At 37.4% G+C, this 25,546-nt stretch overlaps 9 protein-coding genes across 12 annotated transcripts in view; 3 read left to right on the forward strand and 6 right to left on the reverse strand.

Moving 5' to 3' along the window:
* On the reverse strand, positions 1,834 to 3,349 carry LOC104713642 (F-box protein At2g21930-like). The gene has a single exon (XM_010430808.2). It carries the CDS (start codon positions 3,231 to 3,233, stop codon positions 2,052 to 2,054), a length of 1,182 nt encoding a protein of 393 aa, XP_010429110.1. The 5' UTR covers positions 3,234 to 3,349; the 3' UTR covers positions 1,834 to 2,051.
* LOC104713643 (shikimate kinase 1, chloroplastic) lies at positions 6,257 to 8,989 on the forward strand. 3 transcript variants are annotated; one of them, XM_010430810.2, is made up of 12 exons: positions 6,261 to 6,364; positions 6,506 to 6,759; positions 6,860 to 7,107; positions 7,194 to 7,246; positions 7,341 to 7,395; positions 7,481 to 7,553; positions 7,711 to 7,798; positions 7,904 to 7,986; positions 8,073 to 8,202; positions 8,300 to 8,378; positions 8,490 to 8,554; positions 8,634 to 8,989. In XM_010430810.2, exons 3-12 carry the CDS (start codon positions 6,897 to 6,899, stop codon positions 8,700 to 8,702), a joined length of 906 nt encoding a protein of 301 aa, XP_010429112.1. In that variant the 5' UTR covers positions 6,261 to 6,364; positions 6,506 to 6,759; positions 6,860 to 6,896; the 3' UTR covers positions 8,703 to 8,989. The 3 variants fall into 3 exon arrangements, with proteins under 3 accessions (XP_010429111.1, XP_010429112.1, XP_010429113.1); XM_010430811.2 differs by having other exon boundaries at positions 6,506 to 6,734; XM_010430809.2 differs by lacking the exon at positions 6,506 to 6,759 and having other exon boundaries at positions 6,257 to 6,364.
* LOC104713644 (F-box/kelch-repeat protein SKIP6-like) lies at positions 9,014 to 10,556 on the reverse strand. The gene has a single exon (XM_010430812.2). The coding sequence runs from the start codon at positions 10,507 to 10,509 to the stop codon at positions 9,379 to 9,381; it is 1,131 nt and encodes a 376-aa protein (XP_010429114.1). The 5' UTR covers positions 10,510 to 10,556; the 3' UTR covers positions 9,014 to 9,378.
* On the forward strand, positions 10,722 to 12,929 carry LOC104713646. Its single transcript, XM_010430814.2, has 10 exons — positions 10,722 to 10,998; positions 11,079 to 11,174; positions 11,277 to 11,351; positions 11,454 to 11,522; positions 11,822 to 11,898; positions 12,000 to 12,088; positions 12,163 to 12,292; positions 12,356 to 12,446; positions 12,540 to 12,605; positions 12,698 to 12,929. Exons 1-10 carry the CDS (start codon positions 10,831 to 10,833, stop codon positions 12,815 to 12,817), a joined length of 981 nt encoding a protein of 326 aa, XP_010429116.1. The 5' UTR covers positions 10,722 to 10,830; the 3' UTR covers positions 12,818 to 12,929.
* LOC104713645 (stress enhanced protein 2, chloroplastic-like) lies at positions 12,901 to 13,853 on the reverse strand. The gene is made up of 2 exons (XM_010430813.2): positions 13,413 to 13,853; positions 12,901 to 13,333 (listed from the first exon to the last, which is right to left on the reverse strand). The coding sequence occupies exons 1-2, from the start codon at positions 13,761 to 13,763 to the stop codon at positions 13,064 to 13,066; spliced, it is 621 nt and encodes a 206-aa protein (XP_010429115.1). The 5' UTR covers positions 13,764 to 13,853; the 3' UTR covers positions 12,901 to 13,063.
* Positions 14,685 to 15,776, reverse strand: LOC104715897 (AUGMIN subunit 1-like). The gene has a single exon (XM_010433264.2). The coding sequence runs from the start codon at positions 15,600 to 15,602 to the stop codon at positions 14,685 to 14,687; it is 918 nt and encodes a 305-aa protein (XP_010431566.1). The 5' UTR covers positions 15,603 to 15,776.
* LOC104713647 (protein MIZU-KUSSEI 1-like) lies at positions 16,021 to 17,073 on the reverse strand. The gene has a single exon (XM_010430815.2). It carries the CDS (start codon positions 16,943 to 16,945, stop codon positions 16,181 to 16,183), a length of 765 nt encoding a protein of 254 aa, XP_010429117.1. The 5' UTR covers positions 16,946 to 17,073; the 3' UTR covers positions 16,021 to 16,180.
* LOC104713648 (elicitor peptide 6-like) lies at positions 19,012 to 20,190 on the forward strand. The gene is made up of 2 exons (XM_010430816.2): positions 19,012 to 19,553; positions 19,867 to 20,190. Exons 1-2 carry the CDS (start codon positions 19,329 to 19,331, stop codon positions 19,960 to 19,962), a joined length of 321 nt encoding a protein of 106 aa, XP_010429118.1. The 5' UTR covers positions 19,012 to 19,328; the 3' UTR covers positions 19,963 to 20,190.
* Positions 20,452 to 25,546, reverse strand: part of LOC104713649 (E3 ubiquitin-protein ligase RKP) — a 7,258-nt gene continuing 2,163 nt past the window's right edge. Inside the window, exons 3-12 of one of the 2 annotated variants that reach the window (XM_010430819.2) lie at positions 24,090 to 25,045; positions 23,158 to 23,964; positions 22,888 to 23,048; positions 22,611 to 22,749; positions 22,395 to 22,478; positions 21,980 to 22,261; positions 21,770 to 21,901; positions 21,407 to 21,606; positions 21,107 to 21,311; positions 20,452 to 21,039 (exon numbers count right to left, since the gene is read on the reverse strand). In XM_010430819.2, the coding sequence (XP_010429121.1) occupies positions 20,731 to 21,039; positions 21,107 to 21,311; positions 21,407 to 21,606; positions 21,770 to 21,901; positions 21,980 to 22,261; positions 22,395 to 22,478; positions 22,611 to 22,749; positions 22,888 to 23,048; positions 23,158 to 23,964; positions 24,090 to 25,045 (3,275 nt within the window). In that variant the 3' untranslated portion in view covers positions 20,452 to 20,730. Of the gene's footprint in view, positions 21,040 to 21,106; positions 21,312 to 21,406; positions 21,607 to 21,769; positions 21,902 to 21,979; positions 22,262 to 22,394; positions 22,479 to 22,610; positions 22,750 to 22,887; positions 23,049 to 23,157; positions 23,965 to 24,089 lie in introns of both variants that reach the window. The other variant, XM_019229532.1, reaches the window with a different exon arrangement.

A 25,546-nucleotide genomic window follows, 5' to 3' on the forward strand; every position in this document is an offset into this window, starting at 1 on the left:
CTTATCTTCTGGTGGACATAGAAGATATGAAAAATGAAATCGCACTCGTTTTGGTCTTCTTTTTTTAAATTGACCATTCAAATTTATAGAAATAAATAATCAATTGCATGACACTATAAAATGAAAATATGAGATTATTTTTACATAATCTTTTTTTGGAATGTGGAACTTATTATTCAACAAAAATAAATATTTACATGGTAAGAAATATAAACTTGTATGGAAAAGGAAGTCTAAATATGTCATAAAATCAAAAGAATTAAAATAATAGTTAATGGGGTATTTGCGTTTGACTACACCATTGTAGATATATAAGAACAATATCCAGTGTGACTGAGCATGTACTGCACCATGTCAAGACCAATCCGGAGTTGGAGTTATGCCAAGGACTGGGTGGCTGAGGGCAGTGTCGTCCAGTTAGTATATTTTACCCGCTTCAAGCCAAACAATATCCATGTGACTGAGCATGTATTTTTCTTGGGATCATAATAGATAACATAAAAATGGTGTTGTTTCTGGTGCCAAAACAAACTCACCTGCATCTGTAAGAAAATAGACTTGAAATATAATACATGATTCCCACACCGTAAAACAGAAACCTCCTTTGACCATTTATGTTTCGCAGCGTCCACTAGAACCCACAAATAAGTTCCACAACTAGATGGTCTAGTATATACATAGAGTCCGAGGAGGATTACATGATAGCAAGCTTTCCCTCGTGGCTTGTCAGCTTTGTGTACCTTGCAATTTGTGGTAGTTTTATGAAATCAAACTTTTCATACCTAACATCAAAAGTCACGACTGCTTGATCTGTGTCGTGAAGAGCTTCATAGTATAACACACCGTACCATTGATGCATATATCAAGAGATTCAGGAGAGTGAGGAGGACAGTCTTTTAATGGTTATCCAACTATTCCCATTTACCAATGTCAAGCTCCTGAGATAAATAATCCTTTTCTTTGCTCATAAACAACAGTTTGTAATCACCATCGATGGGATCATAACCTAAGTAATGTACGTATCTCTCTTTAGAGAAACGATCTTATAAGCAAAGACACACAAATCATCGTCTAGTGCTAGGGTTATATGTCATGATTTTATAAGGAGGTCCATACCAAATCAAACCATGAACAATGGAGCAACGGTTGTGTACGGCTGACAATGATAATTCATATGGTTAGTTGCTATGGATGATGATGATACACCTTGATGAGAAGAAGAAATGCTTCCAAAGATTTCTCTCATATTTGATGATGCAACTTTGCGGACTAGTCGAGGGTTTGGTCAAGTACAATTTCACGAAGTCTCAGTTGCGAATGAAGGATGCAGTTTGCTTCGATACGTAGAGGAACATCTATCGCTAGGGTTTTAACTTCTTGTAATCCTCGAAATATCTCTATAATGTGATCATGCAGAATTGGTTCTAAATTTTCTCCTGATTGTTCTTCGATCACAGGAGACCATTTTTTTCTTGTTTTCTAATGCCATATAAAATGTTCTAATCCCTAACTTGAGGGAAGTTGTACAAGCTTAACTTCTTAGTTATTCAGGAAAAAATTGGAAAGTAAATAAATACTAATAGTTTGGATGCCACTTTTTCTCACCGGTTAATAAAAAAGCAGTTGAATCACCAAAAACATAATTTATGCAAGTCGGACTGCCGATTCAAAAGATAACTTTGCTACCAATTCAAACTTAGTTAGCTCAATCAAAATTGAGATGGTTTGCTATATTTACTGATCTGTTAAATGTATAAGGATCCTTAGATCATGAAGCACAATACTCAAAAAAACTACTATTAGTAACTTTCCATATCAACTTATAGTTAGATATATATAAAAGGTATGTTATAGACGATGAAGAGCTTATACCCAAGTTCAAAACAGAAAGGATACATACTACATAAATGCCGAGAAAATGAAAATAAACAAAATGTCACCAAGAAAACAAAAACAAAAAAATGATAAAAGATCATCAAAACCTCCCAAGTAAGTAGATGAAACATATCTAAAGCTGAAGAACAAACATTTCAACGGAGGTGAGAGTGCTTTTAGAGAAACATGAGATTATCAACCTGACCAGAGAAGACAGAGATTATGTTATGACATGAATCTTTATCCCAAAGTGGAACCTTTAGTTCACTGATTCCTTCTATGTACACTCTTCTCATAGTATCTTTCTTTGGATGATAAAAGAGAACATAAAACGGTTTGGAACACACACGGTCGGGTGCCAAAACAATTTCCCCTGCATCATTAGTACAGAAGAGATGGTGAAAAAAGTAAGTGTTGAGATCTATCGTAGACATAACATAAGACTTCTTGGACCATTTATGTTTCACAGCATCCTCTAGAACCCACAAATTAATTCTGCAATCAGCAATTCCAGAGAACAAGACTGCAGGCTTTCCCTCGTAGCGGGTCAGCTTGGGACGCACATAAGGGTCAGGTCCTTCTATAAGATGAAACTTTTCAGATCTAACATCAAAACTCATGACTGCATGACTCACAGCTGTGTCGAGCAAAGCCACATAATACAAAACACCGTTGACACATAAATCAGAAGTTTCATGAGTACAAAGACAGTGAAGAGGAAAATCTTCAATCATCCTCCAAGAATTCCCCTTTCCCAAAGTCAAAACTCGAAGCTCCTGAGCTAAATAGCGTCCCCTATTAACATGCATGCCTTTAACCATACACAACACTTTGTAATCACCACTGATAGTATCATAACCCAAGTGGTGGTACATAGATATACTCTTAGTATCGATCTTGGGCAGAGTAATGGACCGTCTAGTGCTAGGGTTAGATACCATTAACCCAGAAGGAGGTCCATGACAAACCAAACCGTGAACAGAGGGAACAATGGTTAAGTACGGTAAAGCACGGCATTTCATAAGGTAAGTTGGTACAGACGAATATGTTTCAGTTTCACCTTGATCTCGGAGATGAGGCAATGAGAAGAAAAAGTGATTCCCAGAATTACCCCCTTCAAAGGTGAAGATGAGGCTTTGCGGACGAGTCGAGGACTTGATCAAGTACGATTTCATGAAGTCTCGGTTGCGAATGAGGGATGCGTATTCTTTTGATACGCACATGAACCTAGCTAGGGTTTTAACAGGTAACCCTCTGAGTATCTCCGGGATGAGATCAAACGGAATCTGAACAGAGGTTCCTCTGCATGTGATCAGATCATCGGAGATCTTCTTCTTCTTTGTTATATGTATTTCCATGGCGGTGATACGAACGAGAGAGGTGTCGATTTGACTTCCCACTAACAAAAAGACTTAACCAAGAAGAGAAAGAAATCAGAAAAAAAAATGAGGAGACGTGGTGCCGTTTTCAATCATAAGCGAAAAACCCTTTTGACGGGTGTTACGGAGTTAATACGCACACTCATATTAGTACACACAAAATTCGGAAAATTTTATACTAAATAGATTCTTTGGAAAAAAAAACAATTTTAGCTTTTTTTATTTTTTTACAAATACCAACAAAAGTTAAAATCTTTCTAATTTGAGATTTTTTAAAAAAAATTACGATACTTCTTTTTTCTCTATCGGTTTTGTAAATATATAGAGCAAAATTCAACCAAAAATTAAAATTAATATATTACAAAAAATAGTAAAAATCAAAATTTACAATCTAAAAACCATTTAAAATTCTTCAACCATTCATAACCTAAATTTCCTAGCACTGACTTTTGTTTTTACAAGTATCAACAAAAGTTATAATCCATTTAATTTGAGATTTTAAGAAAAGTTTAGGATACTTCTCTTCTCTATCTCTCTTTTGTAAATATAAAAAAGATTCAACCAACAATTACAATTTAATTATTAAAAAATTAATAAAAATCAAAAAACAAAATTTATAATCTAAAAGCCATTTAAAACCCCTTAAAGCATTGACTTTTTTATTTATATTGTTTAATGTAGTGTTTCTTTTTTCTTTTCTCCCTATAATGTTAAACTTTAACAATCAATATAACTATTATAAAATGTTTTGAAAGAATGAGGAGAATTTGAAAAATGAAGAGAATAAAAATAAAAATAAGCATAGAAGTACAACCTAGCTCCCGCGTATCAAACCAGGTCTTTAGAAGGTCATCATATCAGATCGTCAAAAAAAAAAGAAGGTCATCATATCAATGAATCTCCTTGGCCTTTGGATGGAAATGAGTTTGTCACGAACTGTTTTATCAATAATGCTCACGAGTCTTGACACCGATAGAGGAACATGTCTACGGTTTCGTGCCGTCTAAATTTGGTAAATGGGACTATGAATTGTGAATCTGAGAAGAAACAAACCTGTTTATTTATGTGTTTATGATAAGGATACTGATGGTTCAAACTCTTTAATTATGGCTCTTAGATTAACATGCTAATAAGAATTTTCATGTATAGACAATACAGAGCTAGAAGATAAATAGCATGATACTTCATGCTTCAAAGTCACGGGTAGTGGGTACTGTTTTTCACAAATTCTGTAAAATTCATAAGTCAAGTCAATCAACTGAGAATAATTACACTTGTTATTAGGAAGAGTAAATTGTCATTGATTAGAAAGAAAACGTAGAAAACATTGTGTTAAGTTTCGTGTAGTTGACTAGTAGTCATCAAGTACTTGCAAAAAGATTATTGCGAGTAGTCTTTGTGATTGTTACCGTGCAGGAGGACACAAGCTTAGCAAATCAACAAGAAATGCATTGGAACTTGGAAGAAGTGAAATTGTATCACATATTGATTAAGACATGAGTCATAATGTAAACATGTACGCGTGAGCTTAAAGTTTTCTTTGAAAATGAACCATTATATATAGTTTCAAACTAGACTCAACCCAATGATGGTAACAAGATTTAGAGACAAGAAAACGATTGAATACCTACTGACTCATAAGTAGGTGGGAGTTTTGTATATGATATTTTAAGCATCCCGGCCGGTAGAGTATATGGTAATAGATACAGAGTTCAATCAAAATATCTTCCCAGGTTGCTGGAGATCCCAAGATCTTAAGGGGATAAATAGTTCTAATGTTACTATTTACATAAATAAATTAGCACCAAAAATAAGTTTTGATTCAATCGTCGAGATTCAAATTTAAATAAACATTTTTTTTCCATTGTACATTGTACAATTCATAACACTATACAATAATAAAAAAGTTTCAGTAGAGATCTCTGAAGTAGATGATGGTGGATAGAGTAATTCTTGTTAATTTTTCTATAAAGTGTAATTATCAAATGATGTTAGGTTTTGGCTCTTGGTTGGATACTTGCATGTTTCAAGATATTTGGGGATGCTCTTGCCTCTAAGTGGCCATATTCTCGCCCGCACATCCTTTAGAATTTTTACCATAGAAATCAATCATTTCTTTCATTCATTTTTAGGTTTCCAGTTTCCACCTACCAAACTCCACCACTTAAATCCCAATATTTATCACAAACCTGATTTCAACAAAACTTACCTTGTTACTTTTGTATCTCACACAGTAATATTATTAGATATCCTTAAGAAAATGTACATTAAAAAAAAAAAAAAAAGATATATGTGATGAACAGTTGAAGACTTCAGTATGGGCATGCATAAAAATAAGTCTCATCCAATATTGTAATAGTCTTGTAATGAAAATATATAGTAGATTTTTACAACAACAAAAAAAAAAAAAAAGTGAAAAGATTAATCTGTACGGAAAAATACAAAAAAGCAGGTGAGAAACAGAGAGAGTGCCACAAAAACCTACATTGGAGAGGGAAACATCGACCACCAACTTTCATAGTGCATATTAACAAACCTTCATAGACACCAATATCTTCTAATTCTTTAAGGCATAATGAAACTTTTTTTTATTATGTTTTCTTTGCCATCAAATCTTTGTATGTTTGTGATTAGTATTAGAGGATGTTATGACATAATGCTAACTAACATTTGATGTCATCATATACTTATTATGATGGACCCATTTTCATAACCTATACAACTAATAAACTTGCTATGGATTTTTTTTTTCCCCTTCTTCTTATGAATTTTACCAACACATTTTCTAACAATCCACATTTTGTTATATGTTTGGGCTTAATTAACATAGATAAAAGAAAAAAAAATGATTAAGAAGTGTCAAGTGTGTGTTTTTTTTATAAATGGTCAAAATGACTAATGACATGCTTAAAGGCCATCACTGTTCCACAGTTTCACCAACCCCCTGTATGTGTTCTCTCTCTCTCTCTATTAATTTACCAGACCAACCAAAATGGATTAGTCCCTTACTTAAATAAAATAAAATAAAATAAAAAACCTTAAATCTAAGATTACAAAACTGAGAAAAACAAAAAGTCGCCTCCTCATCCGTCGGCGGGAGAAAAATTCAGGTGAACCCCTCTTTTTTTTTTTTTTCTTGTTAATTTGTTCATACTTCTTGATTCTGCAGGTTGCATTCTTGTTATCCTTTAATGAAGTTTATTAGCGCTAATTTAGTTCTGTTTTTTTATATATTTTTTTTTCTTTGTCAGGAAAGTGTCAATTTTTAAAATTTCTTCCCCAATTTGATTTGGATAATCATTATTAGAATCAATCTCTGGAAAGTTCGAATTTTTCAGGTTGAAATAATGATTCTTTCTTTCTTGCCATTGCTTTTAAAAATCCTCATATCATCGATCCTGTCAAGGAAGTGGGTAAAGTTTGAGTTTTTATTCTGGAGTTTGACAAAAGTTATCGACTTTTCGATTTCTGTCGCTCAGGGTATGATGTGTAGACAACAATCTTGGTAGAGTTTTGTAATTATGGCCAAATTCTTGTCTTTTAGGTTTTGTTAGTAGCAAAAAAGAAAGAAAAAAAAGCTGAATCTAGTTATGATTGCTTTGCAGGGGTTTTGAATAGTTTGTGTATTGAAAGTTGTCTGAGATGGAAGCAGCTATTGCTCAAAGGTTTCAGTACCCATCATGGGTTGATTGGAGAGAGTTTGAGAGGAAGCTGCCGCGTGGTTCATTGCGGTATCCTCAGCGAGCTAAGGAAGAGAAAAGGTTCAGGGGTCTTGCTTTGGCTCATTTGCAACCTGAAAGAAGAAACAGATCGTTGTCTTCAGAGCTTTCATGTTCTGCTGATAATTCTTCAGGTTGTTGTTTGTAAAAGCATTTACTAATTTCCATAGCATTTAGGAATTGATAAAGGAACTCTGATTTGATTTCTTGGATTTTGTAGCATTGTTGGAGGCCGGAAGTGTTTATCCATTTGATGAGGATCTAATTCTCAAGGCAAGTAATAATACTATCATCTCTAGTGAAATGTGTTAGATTTATCTTTCTTTCTATAAAATCTTACTGGACAGTAGATACATGAGCTTTGCAGAGAAAAGCAGAAGAGGTTAAACCGTATTTGAATGGACGATCTATGTACCTTGTTGGTTAGTGTCTTTGTCTGCTCTTTGGTTTCATATGGTTACTTTTTGATACTTGTTTGTAATTTGATGATTCACCTGATGAACACAGGGATGATGGGTTCTGGGAAAACAACCGTGGGAAAGTTAATGTCCAAAGCTCTTGGTTATTCCTTCCTTGACTGGTATGTATATGCTACTGAATAAAAAGCTTTATATGTATGTTTAAAAGCCTCAGTTGAAGTCTCCTGGAAATTTTGTTCTCTGATTTGGAGTTAGTTATGAATATGAGGTTTGGTATTCTAGATGTGTAACCTTCTTTAAGTTTTCTGGATGTGTCAGCGACACTTTGATTGAGGAGGCGATGAATGGAACTTCTGTAGCAGAGATATTTGAGCATCATGGAGAGGGTTTCTTTAGAGGAAAGGAGGTTAGTTTTGTGGTTCTTGTTTCAAGCTCTTCTTCTTGGTCTACTCTTTATTTAGTGTGATTTATTGTAATGTATTGCGAGCTTAATTTAATTCTGTCTTTGTAGACCGATGCACTAAAGAAACTCTCTTCGATGTATCAAGTTGTTGTTTCCACCGGTGGAGGTGCAGTTATAAGACCCATTAACTGGTGTGTTCCCTTCATCCTGTCCAAAGTAAATACATATGAAACTAAAGTCTCTGTTAGATGTATCTGGTAATGAATGGTATCATCAGGAAGTATATGCATAAAGGAATCAGCATTTGGTTAGATGTGCCTCTAGAAGCCTTAGCCCATAGAATTGCTGCCGTTGGAACTAATTCACGACCATTGTTACATGATGAATCAGGAGATGCATACACAGTGGTACTGGTTCGACTGTTCTACATTCATATGCTTTGGATTCATGACAAAGCATTCATCTTTTTTTCTTTTCTCCTTGGGGTATGTGATTTACATGTAGGCTTTGAAGCGTCTTTCAACTATTTGGGATGAGCGCAGTGAAGCATACACAAATGCAAATGCCAGAGTGTCGTTAGAAAGTATTATCTCCTCCATCTATCTGCTATAGCTTTTGTTCAATCTTCTGCTATATAAACTCATGCAACTTCTGCTAGTAATTTGGCTTTTCTTCTTTGTACTCCAATCATCAGATATTGCAGTCAAGCGTGGCTATAAAGATGTCTCAGATCTCACACCAACTGAAATCGCCATCGAGGTAAGTCAGGTCCTTTCTCTGTTACTTCATCAGTAATCTGTTCAAATCATACTCAACAAAACAAATCACTCGTCACCAGGCCTTTGAGCAAGTTCTGAGCTTTATAGAGAATGAAGAAACAATGGAGATCCCTGACGGTGACCTCTAATTTCCCAGCCTCCTGTTCTCTGTCTCTTCATTTATATCTGTTCAATCAACTCAACGAAGCAATCACCAGGCCATTGAGCAAGTTCAGAGACAAAGAAGACCTCTAGTTACTGGTTCTGGGTCATTGGAGCTTACACCAGCCTAATTTTGACTGGAACAATGCTTTGTTTAAAGAAGATGTAATATGTGTATATATAACTTAATAATACTCTTATTGTTCCACTATCATTTTCCTTCTCTTTTCCTTGAAACAAAATAAATAAAAAGTAGCCGTATTCGTTTTGTTAAGATGAGCCAGGAACAAGCAAAGTGTACGGGCACAGTTTTTACTGGTATTATTCAAATCTGAAAGTAGCTTTCTCATGGAATACAACAAAAGAAACGAACAAGAACGTGCAGAAGAGGGTTGATTTAACCTCTCAAAAGTTCAGAAGCAAAATTTATAAACTTCATTACATCAGTGAGTTGTTTCATGTAAGCTCAGGGCCTCAAGGACTCAGGCCAAGGTATATTCTTTGTTGGTCCACCATTTCTAGCGAAGCAGTGTAGTGAATCACTATGCTAATCACAGACAAACATAACAGAACTAATCACACTGAATCGAAGTAGGCCTGTGCGGTAAATCATGGTAGATGATGTTGATTCAGAGACGTTAAACATGTATGGATGCATCATCATCAAACAGTAGCTGCCAAGCAATTCACAATGGCAGATTCATTAGGAACCGTAAGAACAGTACCAGACCAGTCAATCTTCCCCCAAATCTCCCCTTCTCCGCGCCTTTCAACACCAATCTCTGCACACCAAATCTCCATTCTCCTAGAACCTCCACTACCCGCTTTACCTTCCCACAAAACCACAAGCTTTCCACCACGATTCGCCATTGTAGCACCACAAAGAAACTTCGGAAGTGATTCCACACCTTTCAACTCTCTCCAAACCTTTTCTTTTGGAACATACCCTCTAATCTTCCCCAAGTAATCATAACAATACAATATGTTATCAATCACACAAGCTCTTCCTCTCCATCCCAAATCAAGCCTCTTCTCTGGCATACCCCATTTCTTCTCTTTCGGCTCGTAAACAACACCGTTCCTATCAGCCATTGCGTAAACCTTACCTTCCATTACAGCACTTGCGTGCATCCATTTCTCACGCACCTCCATACCAGGACTAGCCACTGGCTCCCAAGTTTGAGTCTTTATATCAAACATCTCAGCCCAATTAATCGAACGAGCCCAGTTATCAACAACACATCCTCCAATCACATAAATCCACCCATCGATTACACCAGCTGCTGCAAACTCACGACCTACCCTCATATTACACACTCGTCGCCAAGTATGAAATCTACAATCGAGAACCCACACGCTTGAAGAAGGCACGTCTCTGATAGATCCACCGATAACGTAAATCTCCGAATCTACCACGACGTAAGCGGATCCAACAAGAGACGGTGAAGGACAAGACGGGATTGGAACAAGCAGACTCGTCGAATTAGTTGAGTTAGTCGATAAGGTTCGATGGAGGAGAGTGAACCAACATGCACCGGATTCAGGAGGGAGACGGATTGCGACGTAGAGGATGTTTTCAGCAGCTCTGGCGAGAGATCTTGTGGCGTAGAGTAAAGGAGATGTGGGGAGAGATCGGAAAGTCTTGGAGACTAGTGAGAGGATTGGATGGTGACATCTAGGAACGCGAGCAAGGCAATTCAGAGCTACGTCATCTGGTAACAACGGAATCAATTGCGCCGGCGTTTGGGTCTCCGTTTCCGGTTGTTCGTCCCCGGCGCTCGTTGTAGCCGCCATGGATCCTACTTGATCAGTTTTTATTTTCTTCTCAACTTTAAAGTGAAAAATTAAGTTTGCATTATGCGGTTCGGTTCGGCTAATGATCAATTAAGAAAGTAAACCGGAACTAATAAACCGATATAAATTTGCCGTTATCTAAAAGTGCTGACGTGGCGGAAAGCATGATCCGGTGGTTTGAAAGACGCCACGCGCTTTTATGTCTTCCCTTCGTCCGACGTTTCCAATTAGGAGAAGAAGAACTGAAGAAGACGATGAAGCATTATCTGATTTCTGGGTTTGTTAAAAATCGAATTTTTCGTGATAATTTTTTGAAGAATTATGATTTCATTAGCTGTTTCTTCGTTGGGGAGTACTCCGATTGCTTCGTTTCACCGGCATTCTAGTTTCCGGCAACGAAACCCTTCGACTCAAGCAGCGGTTTCGTCTTCTTCTCCTACTGCTTCCTCCGGGTTTGATTTTAGTACTCTCGAGTCCGCCATTAACAAGGTCCATATCTGTAAATTTACCACAAGCTTTACTTTTGATTCGATGAACTCTGCTGAAATTGGGTTCATGTATGGTTGCAGAAAGATAGTAATGGTGTTAAGGAAGCTCTCGATAAATTGAGTGAACAAGGTTGGGCTAAGAAATGGAGCTCTCAGCCTTACCTTTCGCGCCGTACGGTGTATATCGATCTCTCTATCTAAGCTCACTTACCATTTGTATAACGCTTAGTAAGTAGGACTATAGGAGTGCAGAAGTGATGTGTATTCTTTTTGTATCAGACATCTCTGCGGGAGCTGACAACTCTTGGAATCAAGAATGCAGAAACTCTGGCCATCCCTAGTGTCAGGAACGATGTAAGGTTCTGTCTTGTTATTCTTTGGCAAGAATTGAACCCAGAGAGTTCTTGAGGTTATAGTGTACCTTAATATTATTTTCATGGATTTTGAGTAATGCAGGCGGCTTTCCTTTTCACAGTGGTTGGAACAACTGGGTTCATAGCTGTACTTTCCGGCCAACTTCCCGGGGTAAACTTTCAAAAATCTCTATACCAGTATTCTCTGGTGTTGCAAGCCATGAAATACCTATGGTCTGGTTATGCTAACCATGGTTACATCTGGACAGAATATGTTTGCAGTATTATGTTCGCGTCTTGTCTCACTGATTTCTAGTTCCCTGTCCTTTCTTCTGGACAATTGTGTAGGCTATACCAATAACTAAATCTAATCGACCATGTCAAAAACCATGAAAATGTCTCGGTTTCTGTCAATTGTGTTAGGTTCTACATGTGTCTTAGATAGATGTTATAACTGCTGAATCTGGACAGGACTGGGGATTCTTTGTGCCTTACTTAGTTGGGAGCATTTCGTTGGTAGTGTTAGCCGTGGGGAGCGTTTCACCAGGGTAAGAAAAGAACTCAAACACTGCATATTTTGTTCGGTTTTCTCGTTAACATAATGTAATTTGGGTTACAGATTTGATATCTTTTGGTGTTTCGTTTGTAGGCTTCTTCAAGCTGCGATTTCCGGGTTTTCTACTTTCTTTCCTGATTATAAAGAACGAATTGCTGCACATGAAGCAGCCCACTTCTTAGGTACACTTGAAAAGTTTAAACCTTTGGGTTCTAAAGATGCAATGTTCTCATGTTTTAAAACCTGCAACTTCCAGTGGCTTACTTAATCGGGCTTCCAATCCTCGGGTACTCGTTAGACATCGGTAAAGAACATGTCAATCTCATCGACGAGAGGCTAGCTAAACTAATATACAGTGGCCAACTTGACTCAAAGGAGCTTGACAGGTAGAGTTTCATTAATCTCAGAAATGAGAGAAACATCAAATCTCAACCCTCTCAATTTCTTAGGTTGGCGGCTGTTGCAATGGCTGGACTTGCCGCTGAGGGTCTGAAGTATGACAAAGTAATTGGCCAATCTGCAGATCTCTTCTCTCTTCAGGTCATCTAGTTCTCAATATCTAATCACTCACTTCAACACTCACAAGTTCACAACCATTTTAGTTATTACAGCTTTTTTTCTTGTTTCCTACAGAGATTCATAAACAGAAGCCAACCCAAAATCAACAACGCGCAGCAGCAAAATCTAACAAGATGGGCCGTAAGTTTTCTCTCTAACAAAAACCAGACTTTCACCCTTGCATACATGTTTCTTTCTAAATCATTCATGAATCTTTTGTCTTTGCTATGCAGGTTCTCTACTCTGCATCTCTTCTAAAGAACAACAAGACCATCCATGAAGCTCTAATGGCTGCAATGTCCAACAATGCAACTGTTCTTGAATGCATTCAAACCATTGAGACGGCTTCATAGACACAGCTCTCTTGTTTCTCCAAATACAGTTAACAATATCTTTTTTTCTCTTTTGATCGATCCAATTTGAACACTAGACTGAATCAGAGAAAATTCCATACTTTTCTATATATATTATCTTATAGACACAAAAGTTATAGACTTTTACAATATCATCTTCAAGACTATATATATAGTAACTACTACTGTATTATGGAGACGTAGATACATTATACATTTAGAGTGGTACTTATGAACTTATCAAATTCAAAGATCATCAGACCAATCACTAGGCTTAATGTCGTAGAACAACCCATCGACGATCTGATCAACCAACGAGTCAATGAAGGAGTTGCAGCTCACAGTAAAGATCCGTCCCACTCTGTTCCGAGAAATCGTCAACCACGCGAAAATCGCAGCGCAACCCATAGCTCCAAGACCAGCTCCAATAGCTTCACTCAATCCTTCCACATCAAGTTTCTTAAACAGAGAGTTCCCCGTAACAATCTCCTCAGTCACCGTCACCGCAAACACAATCTGAAAAAACAGAGTAAATCACAGTTACTTCAAAATCAAGTTTTCGAATTTAGGGTTTAATAGGGTTTTATATATATACCATGGCGAGTCTTCCAGAGATGGTTTCAAAGTCTTGACTCTTCTTCGAACTCTCAATGTAATCAGTAAGCGTCTCAAAAAACGTAGAAGCTGATGCTAACTCAACCTCAGATCCTCCTCCTCCACCATCTCCGCCGTCTTTTCTAGTGACGACCATATCAGATCCATAAGATCTCAACGTGCAAAGCCTCGGTTGAAGAACGATCTTACCGTTCTCGGCCAAATCGCCTCCTCTAGGTCGTTGCTGGATCTGAATCTGCTTAACTGGTTGCGATGATTCGCGTCGAGTAGTAAACATAGATCTCGGAGGAGACGGTAACTGGTAACGAATCGCGCGTATAGCCATAGCCATTGTTTCTGATGATGATGATCCGAGGAATCTTTTTTTTGTGAGTTAAAGTGAGAGTTTTGAGAGCGAAAACAGAAAAAGGAATCTTGCATGGTGGCTAAAGTGAACACGTCGTGTCGTTTTTTGTGAGGTGTCGAGATATAGTTTGACGTGGCTCCGTTTTGGTTCAGTAACTTGCTTTTCACTCGAAAATGAAATTAACGTTTTTGAATTTACTTACCTGTCGTTTTGCTTTTATCCACTCGAAGCTGAATGAACCAGATTCAATTTGACTCTTCTTCCTTTTTATCAGATGTTTACAATTAGGTAGGTCCATTGCGGACAAAAGATCATAATAACAATGGATATGGTGACTTGAGTATTTATAATATCTGAAATTTTCTATAAAATACATATTATAAATGAGAGAAATAAAAAAACTGAAATGTAGCACCTTTCGATTTGTATTATAGCACAAGTTGAGTTGAGATAACCACAAGTAGCAGCAATGTTAGATCACCCAGTTAAAAGGGAACATATGAGTCATAGTGACGTGGCTCTGTTTTGGTTCAGTAAACATGCTCTTCAGTTGGCACCTTTCAAAAATCCTACAATCATCAGCTAGCAGGACAAGTCACTATGGGGATGACACTGATGCATAATGGGGTTTGCATGCAAGTTGCAACATTTTTGAATGAAAACAGGTAATGAATGGCCTACTTCAAAATTCTCAGAGTTGAGATCCTAACAAGACAATTCACTGTGGGGATGAAAACTGAGAGTCAATGACTTGAACCATTGAACAAAACTTATTTTTAGCTTTTTTATAATCTAGATTCAAAATATAACAAATGTACAAAATAAAAGTTTTCACATAAAAAAAAAGCGGCAAGGGAATAAAACTTGAACCTTAATTAGTAATACTTTTTTGGGTTTTAACATCGATCACACATCGCTTGTCTCAAGAGCTGATTGTAATACTTCTTCTAGCCGCCTTTCCGCGGCTTCAAACTGTCTATTCTTTTCTTCGATTGCTAGTGAAGCTAGAGCTATATCCGGAGGCAAGTCCTGGTAACTTCTCAGAGCATCAAGAACAGGTTTTGTCATCTTCTCCAGTTCCTTTCGGTGCTCTGCCATTTCTACCAGATCTCTGTGGCTGATCTTGGGATTGTATTTGAGTAACATTTCGCTTGCATCTTGCTGACGTTTCAACCATCTAATCTCAGAGTCCTTATACTTCTTTTTGTACTGTTCCTCCTTGATTGCCATTACTTCCATATTTGTTTTCCAATTCTCCATCAGTGATTCACAAGGTACTACTACATCATCTTCTAGCTCCGCAAGGAGCTTCTTTAGATACGTCAGCTTCTGTATCGCTTTTCTTGTATAATCAAGAAGAACATTGGACTCCATCTGTGCCTTAGCCCTCTTCTCTTCCACTTCACTCTTCCTCAGAGAAATGTCTCCCATTGCTACTAGGAAACTGCTCAGTTCAGTGTCCCTTATGTTCAACAAATTTGCAACATTTGCAACAACTTGAGCTGAAGAGACCACATCTGACGGTAAGCTATCTTGTGACATTCCTGCACTCTCCAATATCTCTCTAACCCTAGCCCCTTGAGCACGGTACTCTGAAGCCTTTCGACGAAAATCTTTGGCTACAATGGTGGCAGCCTGAGACTTGGCTTGAGAAGCGATGGCGAGATTATACAGATGGTTGATGTTTCCATGAGTGTACTCTACATTAGGGACTTCTCTGCCCACCGCCTCAAACTGAGAGTTGAGCCACGCCTTCACTACCACAATTCGAGCCGCGTCAGAACCGCCCTTCACCGCAGCGAGATCATTGGAGACGTGGCTCATCGTGGAAAGAATAGTGTGGTCTCGCTTCAAACTGTTTCGGATCAAACAAAGAAGAAAGCAACTGTAATCGAGTGACTCAAACAGGGAAATAATTTGGGTGATTTAAAGGCCTTCCCTAAACCCCTACATTTTTCCAATTTTGGGAAAGAGTTATTATTCAATATTCACACAATATTTAGTATTTACGATGGTTTTAATGAAATCAAGAATTAAAGATTCTTCTGTTATCATTCTTTTGTAAGAAATAAATAAATTTAGTTTTTCACTAATATTTTTTTGTTTATGCGATCAATGAAATCAACCATGCATAAGCTAAATCTAAAAATCTGGTCGAATTATGAAAGAGACAAAAAAACAAAAAAAAATCAGACGTGAATTAATTCGCATGATCAACCTGAAACACTTTTCTTATAAATCATCCTAAAGAATTGTATAACATCCAAGTCCATCCTCATATACCTCACCACAAAAACGACCCAAGCAATATACACATATATATCATCATGACCATATACGTACGTTACTCACATATCAATCCACAAACCGTACGTGATTGATCAAGAACACATTACATCAAATCATACTCTTACGAAGAAAATACTAAGTTCGGGTCCATTATTCCCTTCGGGACTCAACATATAAAATGTCTCTGAATCTTTAGACCCAACGACTCTTTCAAAGTAAGCCCTCATGTAAGCCATCTCCGAGTCTGGTCCTTCGACCTCCGAGTTCCCTGGCAAAACTCCCGCACCCATCGAAACCGGTCTTAACAACTCCATAACGTTGAGATCCTCCTCCGTCGCGTCACGTTTCACACCGTACCCCGTTTTCTTACCGTTACAAAACATTGTCCATAATGGCTCGTCCATGATCTTGATCTTTTCTTTGTCAGCTCGTTTCTCTGTCTCTAAAGCGATCCTAACCATCCCTCCGCTAAGTTCTTTTTGTAGCACCATTGTTTGCATCGCTAGCTCGACGACGAGAGATGGTAAACATCTAGGGCTTTCTTGAATCGAGAGGCTTACACGGCCTTTACGGTATCCAAATAAGGTTCCGGTAACTCTCGAACCGCTAGACCCGCTTCTGTGCTGGTCGGGTAAGCTACCGCCTGGGAGGACCGGGATTTTGCAAGCCGCCGGTGTAATGATCGGAAATGAACGGAAAACAGAACGGAAGACTCGAAAGACTTTCTTGCTTTTCTTCTTGTTTTGGTGAGATGGTTCGAGTAACGTGACGTGCTGACGTGGCGCCGGAGACGGGGATGGGGACGGTGACGGCGAAGGGATTGAAATTGAGTCGGTGGAGGAGGAAGCACCGCTTGACCTTGGCTTTTGCTCCCCCATCAAAGACGGAGACGTCGACGAGGATACGACGACGTTTTTTATTGAAAAAATCTTCTTTCTATTTTAAAGAGATTGATTAATGTACTGTGTTATTGATTTTGTTGGCCATTTTTTGCCTTCCATACACCTTTGAGTTTTTAGGATTTCTAATTTTGTTTTCTTGTTAGAAATTGGAATGGTTTTGAAAAAAAGGTCTAAATTTTTGTGTTCACATTAATTATAGTTTATATATAGTTGTTTTTGTTATTATTATTATTATGAAGTGTGATCAGCCAGCTCTATGTTCTATTTTAAGAGCAGCTGGAGCTGCAAATCTGTTAATTTCAAAACATGTGAAAACAAATCAACCGAGTTTCCAAAAATAGAAAAATATACGTAACGACTTGTAGTCGTTTGTATTGGTCAGGTCAATGTACCAGTGTTATAGGCTGTAATCTCTATACATGATATCCAAGTCCAACGTGGTGTATAGAGGATCTTGTAAGATTGTAACCACAATTTAACCCAAATACGGTTAACTGAATTAAGAAAATAAACACCACGTATTTGAATTGATATGTTTCTTAATTGCTTGAGGATTCATGTCATGCAATGTTTAAGCAAGAACATTCGGCCTTCCAAATGGTCTTTCAGGGTATACAAGCGCTGCCGAGTAACAGCACTATACAAACATGCATTCATGTAGTCATTTACAGTGCATCAGACTAATTATCAGCTACTAGTAGATATCAATGTATTTGGTACGAAGGGACAATAAGTGACAAGTGAATGAAGACAAATTACCAGTAATTATAAAACAAATTACCAGTAATTAATATATAGTTGTAGGTTGTAACGTTAATTTTCTAACTTCAAATAAAATAGAATTTATAAGAAGACGTACCAATGAATAAGTAACTAATATCTAAATCAACAACACTAGTATATAATTAATAAACAAAAGAAGACAAAAAAGGCTGAGAGAATAATAAAGACTCACATTTACTACATTTGTTTTTTCACAAGAGTAGACTCTCTATTGCAAATGGAACACTGGTCCAAAGAGGTAGATAGAGAAAGACATAAATAAAATTCCATAAGCAAAATTATNAAAAGGTCTAAATTTTTGTGTTCACATTAATTATAGTTTATATATAGTTGTTTTTGTTATTATTATTATTATGAAGTGTGATCAGCCAGCTCTATGTTCTATTTTAAGAGCAGCTGGAGCTGCAAATCTGTTAATTTCAAAACATGTGAAAACAAATCAACCGAGTTTCCAAAAATAGAAAAATATACGTAACGACTTGTAGTCGTTTGTATTGGTCAGGTCAATGTACCAGTGTTATAGGCTGTAATCTCTATACATGATATCCAAGTCCAACGTGGTGTATAGAGGATCTTGTAAGATTGTAACCACAATTTAACCCAAATACGGTTAACTGAATTAAGAAAATAAACACCACGTATTTGAATTGATATGTTTCTTAATTGCTTGAGGATTCATGTCATGCAATGTTTAAGCAAGAACATTCGGCCTTCCAAATGGTCTTTCAGGGTATACAAGCGCTGCCGAGTAACAGCACTATACAAACATGCATTCATGTAGTCATTTACAGTGCATCAGACTAATTATCAGCTACTAGTAGATATCAATGTATTTGGTACGAAGGGACAATAAGTGACAAGTGAATGAAGACAAATTACCAGTAATTATAAAACAAATTACCAGTAATTAATATATAGTTGTAGGTTGTAACGTTAATTTTCTAACTTCAAATAAAATAGAATTTATAAGAAGACGTACCAATGAATAAGTAACTAATATCTAAATCAACAACACTAGTATATAATTAATAAACAAAAGAAGACAAAAAAGGCTGAGAGAATAATAAAGACTCACATTTACTACATTTGTTTTTTCACAAGAGTAGACTCTCTATTGCAAATGGAACACTGGTCCAAAGAGGTAGATAGAGAAAGACATAAATAAAATTCCATAAGCAAAATTATGAACAGCAAGAAACAAAATGGTATTTATGCGCTCGCCAACACATCTTATTCACATCAACCCAACTATGCATTTATAAAAATAACTAAATTTTTTAGTAATATCCTTAGAATGCACCGACTAATACATTAATCTCTTTTAAAGTTTTTTTTTTTTTTGGTTCAAGTTATTACGTTACTTAAGTCATGAATAAAAAAATGTAAAAATCTGAATGTATATAGTTTATATTTTATAAGGGTATTAAATGAAAGGTAGGGTGTGTGTGTAAGAACACAGAGAAGCAGGTGAGGTCAAACTAGACACAACACTTAATGCATTGAGCAGAAGAAAGAAGAAGAAGAAGAAGAAGAAGAAGAAGAAGAAGAAGAAGAAGAGAGAACTTTAAAAAAAAAAATGGAAGTCAATGGAGAAGAAGAGAGAAGAAGTAGAAGAGAAGATGAAGAAAAAGAAGATTACTACTCTCTTCTCAACTCTCCATGTTCTATTTGTCACAAAGTTGTTCAAGCCATATTGAAGTGTCTTGGTCTTGATTCATCACCAATACCACCACACTCATCATCATCTTCATCATCATCACCATCACTAGTAGAAGAAGAAGACACAGGAACTGATGAACTCGTAAGCTCCCTATGTTTACAATCTTGTCAGCTCATTTTTTCCCCTATCAACGTGGTTATCTTATAAGTATATATATATATAATAAAAACATTAAAACAAAGATGTATCAGCTTGAGAATTACATATGTAAACGTGGAGAAAAAGAAGTTAATTTAGGAAGCTAAGTGTTTGATTAAACCATAAGTGTTGTATTTGGTGTTTTTTCTTTCTTGGGGTCAACCACACACTTAATTTTGAAAGTGGCTACTTATATTGGATTTGATGGTAGTAGTATCTGCAATAATTAACATCGTATTTATGTGTGATTATATAGGTAGAAGAAACAGGATTTATGGCGAGGATCACAGGAGTGTTAAGAAGGAGACCAAGACCACCTTACAGCTCAGGACGACCTGGTCAAAACAATTGATTTCTGATAAACACTTGTTTTGTGTCTCTGTGTGTGTCTTCTTCTTGTTTAAAAACTCACTTATGATCTTTGAAATTTCTTTACTTGAATTTTTGTTTTCTGCGAATGGTTTGCTTTTTAGTTTATGTTTTACATGCTTTATTTATTTGAAAGAAGACAAAACTGGTAACTCTTTTGTAACATAGTTTTCATGTTTACCTACTAATAAAATACGTGACTTACTGATTAGTTTCATCGTATATATCGATATATTCTTATGTTGTTCTTATCTAATTTGTCGTTTTACTTATAGCTCTAAATTTTATAAATACCCTTAAGGCCTTAAATACCACAATTGTCTCAAAACAATTATCCCAACGACTCAAATGAGAAAAAACCCCTAAATATCTCAATTTAGTCAAACAGTAAATTATCAGAAAAATATTATTCACTATATATTCTCTTTTATAATATTTTTAAAACACTGTAAAAAAAAATAAGAAACCAAGCTACGAAACAGAGCGCCTTTAAACACCATTTCCATTTCCATTTCATTCTCATATATACAATGTAAAAACAGAGGAGAGGCCTAGAGACCACAAGACCATATCCTACAAAATTATCACAGACCTTTGTTTTTGTTCTGTTTCTTATTATTAATCCTATAAATCTGTAAATTTATAATCCTTCTTCCTTGGTTCCCACCTAAATTATCTTTCCTTCTGTGTCTACTACATCAATCAACAACCTCCACCTGCAACTACCCTGAGCTTCAGAATCACCATTGTCTTATTCTTCGTTATCTCTTATAACGTCAATAACTGTAGCATTGCAGAAAAAACATCTCTGACAATTGAGAAGATGTCTAGTTATGCAGCCATAACATGATCGATGTGAACACGGAGCAATCATGGCGTTAGCCTCGCCCGCGTAGCAGATACAGCAAGTGTTATCTTCTAAATCCGTCGTATCTTTGTTGAATGACTCATCTTTTCTTTCAGGTTCTTGCGACGGAGCCCTGTCTATGAGATGGCTCAAGAAATTCTCAAGTTGTCCAAGTTTTTTAACATATGCATCATCCCCGCTTACACAACCGTCCTGAAATGAAAAGCTGTGTCAGTAAGAGAAGCAAGCGAGCAAAACCTAGATTCAAGAGCTTACGTACCCAATTATATTCCAAGAGATATTGAAACCCGTAATAGACTGTATCGGGGCACTCCATGCTTGCGAAAAGACCAATTACATCATGTTGTTGCTTCTGTTTTGAGTCTTCACTAGCCTCCAAGAGATTCAAGATTATACCAACCAAAGGAGCTAATAAGATCCCTCGGCTAATTTTCTCTGAAGGTTGTCCTTGCCGTCTAAGTGACCTGACCGAGCCCAAAACCAGTAGAAAATATATCGATTACAAAAGAGCGCTTTTTCAACCGTTTTAGAGCTGTTTGAGATATTTTAACTAACTTACAAATCAAAGAACTCGTCATCTACTGCTGAGGTCATGTGATTCAAGATGAAGAGAATCAACTCAGTGAGCCTACGAAGATTCGTGTCAGTCCCAGAAAGAAATGCCTGCGGTATTGCGTGAGTGCAGAACTCTAGGACCCTTGCAAGATTACTTGAAATCTCAAATATCACACAACATTTCCTTTGCTGAAACTCCACTACCTACATAAAGACAAGACGAATCAAAAACTGGTCAAAGAAGAGCACGTATAAGACTACAAATACTTGCAAGGGTATAGCAGATCAAACAACACAATCATTCAGAGAGAAGTAATGAATCACTAAGAAAACTCAATCGATGAAAAGGATCCAAGTTCAGTCTGACCTGATACTTTTCTTGCATTTCTCTAACCGAGACAGAAAATTCAGTGATGGTCCAGCTCAGTGTGTTGAATAGCCGGTTAAGAAAAGTAGAGAGTAATTCACCATCATTGACACAAGCATCTCGTAGAAGTGCCTAGACGAAAAATAAAATCAAAATCCAATATGTAGGCTGAGGATCAGATAGAAACAAAGTTAAATAAACCTAACCAACCTGGAAAACAGTAGATGAAAACGAAGACTCCCCGTTCTTTAAAGAACTAAACCCAGAACCTTTGCAAAGACGAAGAAATATATTTGTGACAGGGATCCAAGATCTGTTGTCAAACGCTGACAGTAGAGCTGCAGGCATGTGTCGGGTAGCTGCCTCGTTGTTCTCAAAAGCTTCTAAGTACTCTTTGTACTGTACCAGGACGGATATTGACTGGAGAAGTAGATCTCTAAGATCTGTGTTCGATATCCTCGAATCGTTGAAGTGAGTAACTACAAAAGTGATCTGGAAACCCAAGAAGTTGCAATGACTATGTTAGAGCCGTTGTCCAACTGACCTAAAGCTAATTAACTAAACTCAGACATGAGGAAAACAAAAAGACAAAAAAGAATGTGTGATAAGAGATTTTTAGACATACAAATGATGAAAGTCCTTGTTTGATAAATATGGTTGATGGGACAAACGGAGGATCGCTCTTGCGAAGCACATGGAAACAGTCTACCTGAGGAAAATACCAAAAAAATTGTAAACTTAAAAATTTCACTGAGAAACTGAGATAACGGAGCAGAATAAGTTGTTGGAACATCTCATAGTTTTTATCCAGAAGTAGTGGAAATGGCCAAAAGCTATTTACCAAAGATTCAAGGTAGAACTCTGGAATGTAAACAAACACAGAATCCATTTTGCTGAGAACCAGAAGTAGCTGTACAACCCACATGCATAATGCATACATTCCTCTTTGCTTCCATCGAGAGAACAATGAGATGCGGAACCTGTACAAAAGATTCAGAACGAGTAAAGGAAAAAATATAGACATGTAAGCATTGTACTCCCTCACATAAATCATAATTGAAACCTCTTCACTACACCCTCCTTTTGTTAACACAATCCATGAGTTAAGTGAAACTTACCATGCGGAATGTCTAACACAATCCATCACGTCTTCCTTGTAGTTGTTGCGAGCTTCCTTTAAGCGCTTTAATTGGTCACTTGAAGCCCGTTCTCTTATCTGCTTATCCGTTTCTTCTAGAAGTGATATTGATTGCGATTGATGAGTCATGTAATACGATGCCTAAGTAAAAGGAAAACCTATCAGCCTATAATTTTTATTCGGGTTGCCTCATGTATCATACGAACAGTAAAACTGAATATAAACAAGAGGGAAAAACAACTAAACTTACCTGCTTAAAATTTGGAGCGACAGCAATATGGTATAATAGCAATAGAGAATCCAATAGTTCTTCTTCGCTTAGTATAGCAGACGAGATTCTACTCTCTTGTAGTGCAGTTCGCATAAATCTTACGGGACGATAACCAAAGTCAGGGTCAGACTGATTACTTGTGCTAGGTTTGTCCTCTATTTCTTCACTGAAACTTGCAGCACTACATTCTGCAGCAGCATGAGAGGATCTCTCAGGAATGGAGCTGCATTGACCACGAGAACTTTTAGCAGTATTTTTTCCTCGACCCTTCAAGGAATTAGTAAGATCAGTATCATAGGCTAAGCAACAGCATGGCTTCTGCTCAGTAGCGTGAGTTACTCTATTCTTTTCATCATCCATACAACCTTCTTCCCACCGCATTAGTTCTTCTTCTTGATCATCTGTGGGGTAGGACTTCGATATATGACTAAACAACCCGCCAAGCCTAGTGATATCAGCTCGATGTGGATCATTTTTAAGAAACAAACTCAATGGAAACTTCTGCTGACCACCTCTGTGAAGAAAACCAATATTGTGATGAGCGGCTTCACTACTCTTCAGCATTGTGAAACCTTCCGACAAAAAATGGAGTATTACTGAGAACAGAGAGACAAGAACCGAATTGCGTGTAACTCCAGAAGGGGCCAGATTCCTGTCTGCGCCTCTGTTCTTTAATAAAAGGTTCTGAAGGAACCCCCTAAATGCTGAACCAGGAAGCTCGGGTGGTGATACGGGTGGTATGAATTGTATGACCAAGAGACAGAGGTTCCTCTGCTTCTCCTCAATCTGAATTCAAAAAGAAAAGATTAATTAATCCATGTTATATCAGATTTCAAACTATATTCAGAGGAGAGTTATGCCTGCGATAACTTTAAAGCAAACAAAAACCAGTCAGACATATTCTATCATACCTTGTTAATGGCTTCAGAGAGCGCAGAGACCGTAAATCCCATGCTAGTCTCATAGGAGATATTTTCAGAGGATCCAGGCCACCAAACAACAGGCATTAACTGCTGTAAGTCATGTTTGTTAGAATTCCTGCATGACAAGAAACCTTCAAACAAAAATTCGAAATGCAAAGATCTCCACCATTGTATCATCAATTCTTCCCGTTTTAACAAATGACAAGCCAGAGCAAGATAAGGGTACGGTCCTGAGTATGGACATTCGGTTAGAATCAACGTCGCTGTTTTGCAGCCACAAGCAAGAGCGTTTAGTACATGCTCAAAGATCAAATGAGATTGTGGCAACTCAAGAAGTACATCTAGAACTCTGTCTAAACTTAAACAATCATGGGGTGCTTGTGTTCTGAAAATCTCCAAGAGGAATGACAGAAATGCACCCCGTCCTAAGTACTCGGGCAACAAAGGGTCTTGCTCAAGTATGTAGAAGAACTCATCACATATGGCACGGGAAACAGGGGAAAACAGTTCTTCGACCGAGGCAAACCTCCTCAGTCTACTTAATGTATCAGCCAACGAGCGATCCGGCCTATCAAGAAGTCTTGAGAAGCATCGTAGCAGTTCTGTTGCAAAAGAACTTCGAGGTGGGGCTTCTTGAAGAGGTTGGAAACCTTTAACAGGGTACTTAAACGGATAAGCACCAAAATTTAACTCGCATCTCTCACCTTGGGAGAGAGAAATAGCAGGGTAATACCCGAACCCAGGTCCAAGTTTTCTGATACCAGTAAATGCAGCCCCGAGGCAGACACCATTCCTGTAGAAGGATATCTCATCACCATCCAAATCTATGCAGCAACCAATGACATCCCCAGCTACCCATGATTGCCCATAAGGTTCAGCTTCCTTGTTCCATTTGCTTACCCTTCTACCATCAAAAGCATAAGAATCATCAGCATCACCCACACCTTTCTGGTCTGTAAAAGGACAAGCAAGTGTTGCCCATCCAATTTGTAGAATTCCCGAAGTCTCTAAAGCAACTTCATACATCCATTTCCCTTTCCAGATACAAGCATTAGCCCTGGCGCTGCTGAAGAGTGCTAAGCTCTCCAAAACAAGAGGCGGTTTAACAATCCTGATATCACCACATATGCTAAACTCCTCTAAGCCAACAACGGGAGGTCCAACACCATGATGAACCACACTGATTCCTTCTCTCTGACTAACTGAAACAACATCCAAATCACCATGAAGCTTGGAGAACTGATTCTTAATAACGGCTCTAATCAAGCTACTGTCTACTTGACCATCCAAGGGACCAACAGACTTTTCTGGTAGACCAAACAAGAATTCGATAGTCCGTTCTAAAGGCCGGTGACCAGAATAATCAAAATGCGGAACAATACGAGCTTTCGACGAATTATGATCTATAGCATCATCACCATTGAGTAAAACAGCCAAACCAGAAG

This window comes from Camelina sativa, chromosome 9, assembly GCF_000633955.1.
Source record: "Camelina sativa cultivar DH55 chromosome 9, Cs, whole genome shotgun sequence".
Classification (NCBI taxonomy): domain Eukaryota; kingdom Viridiplantae; phylum Streptophyta; class Magnoliopsida; order Brassicales; family Brassicaceae; genus Camelina; species Camelina sativa.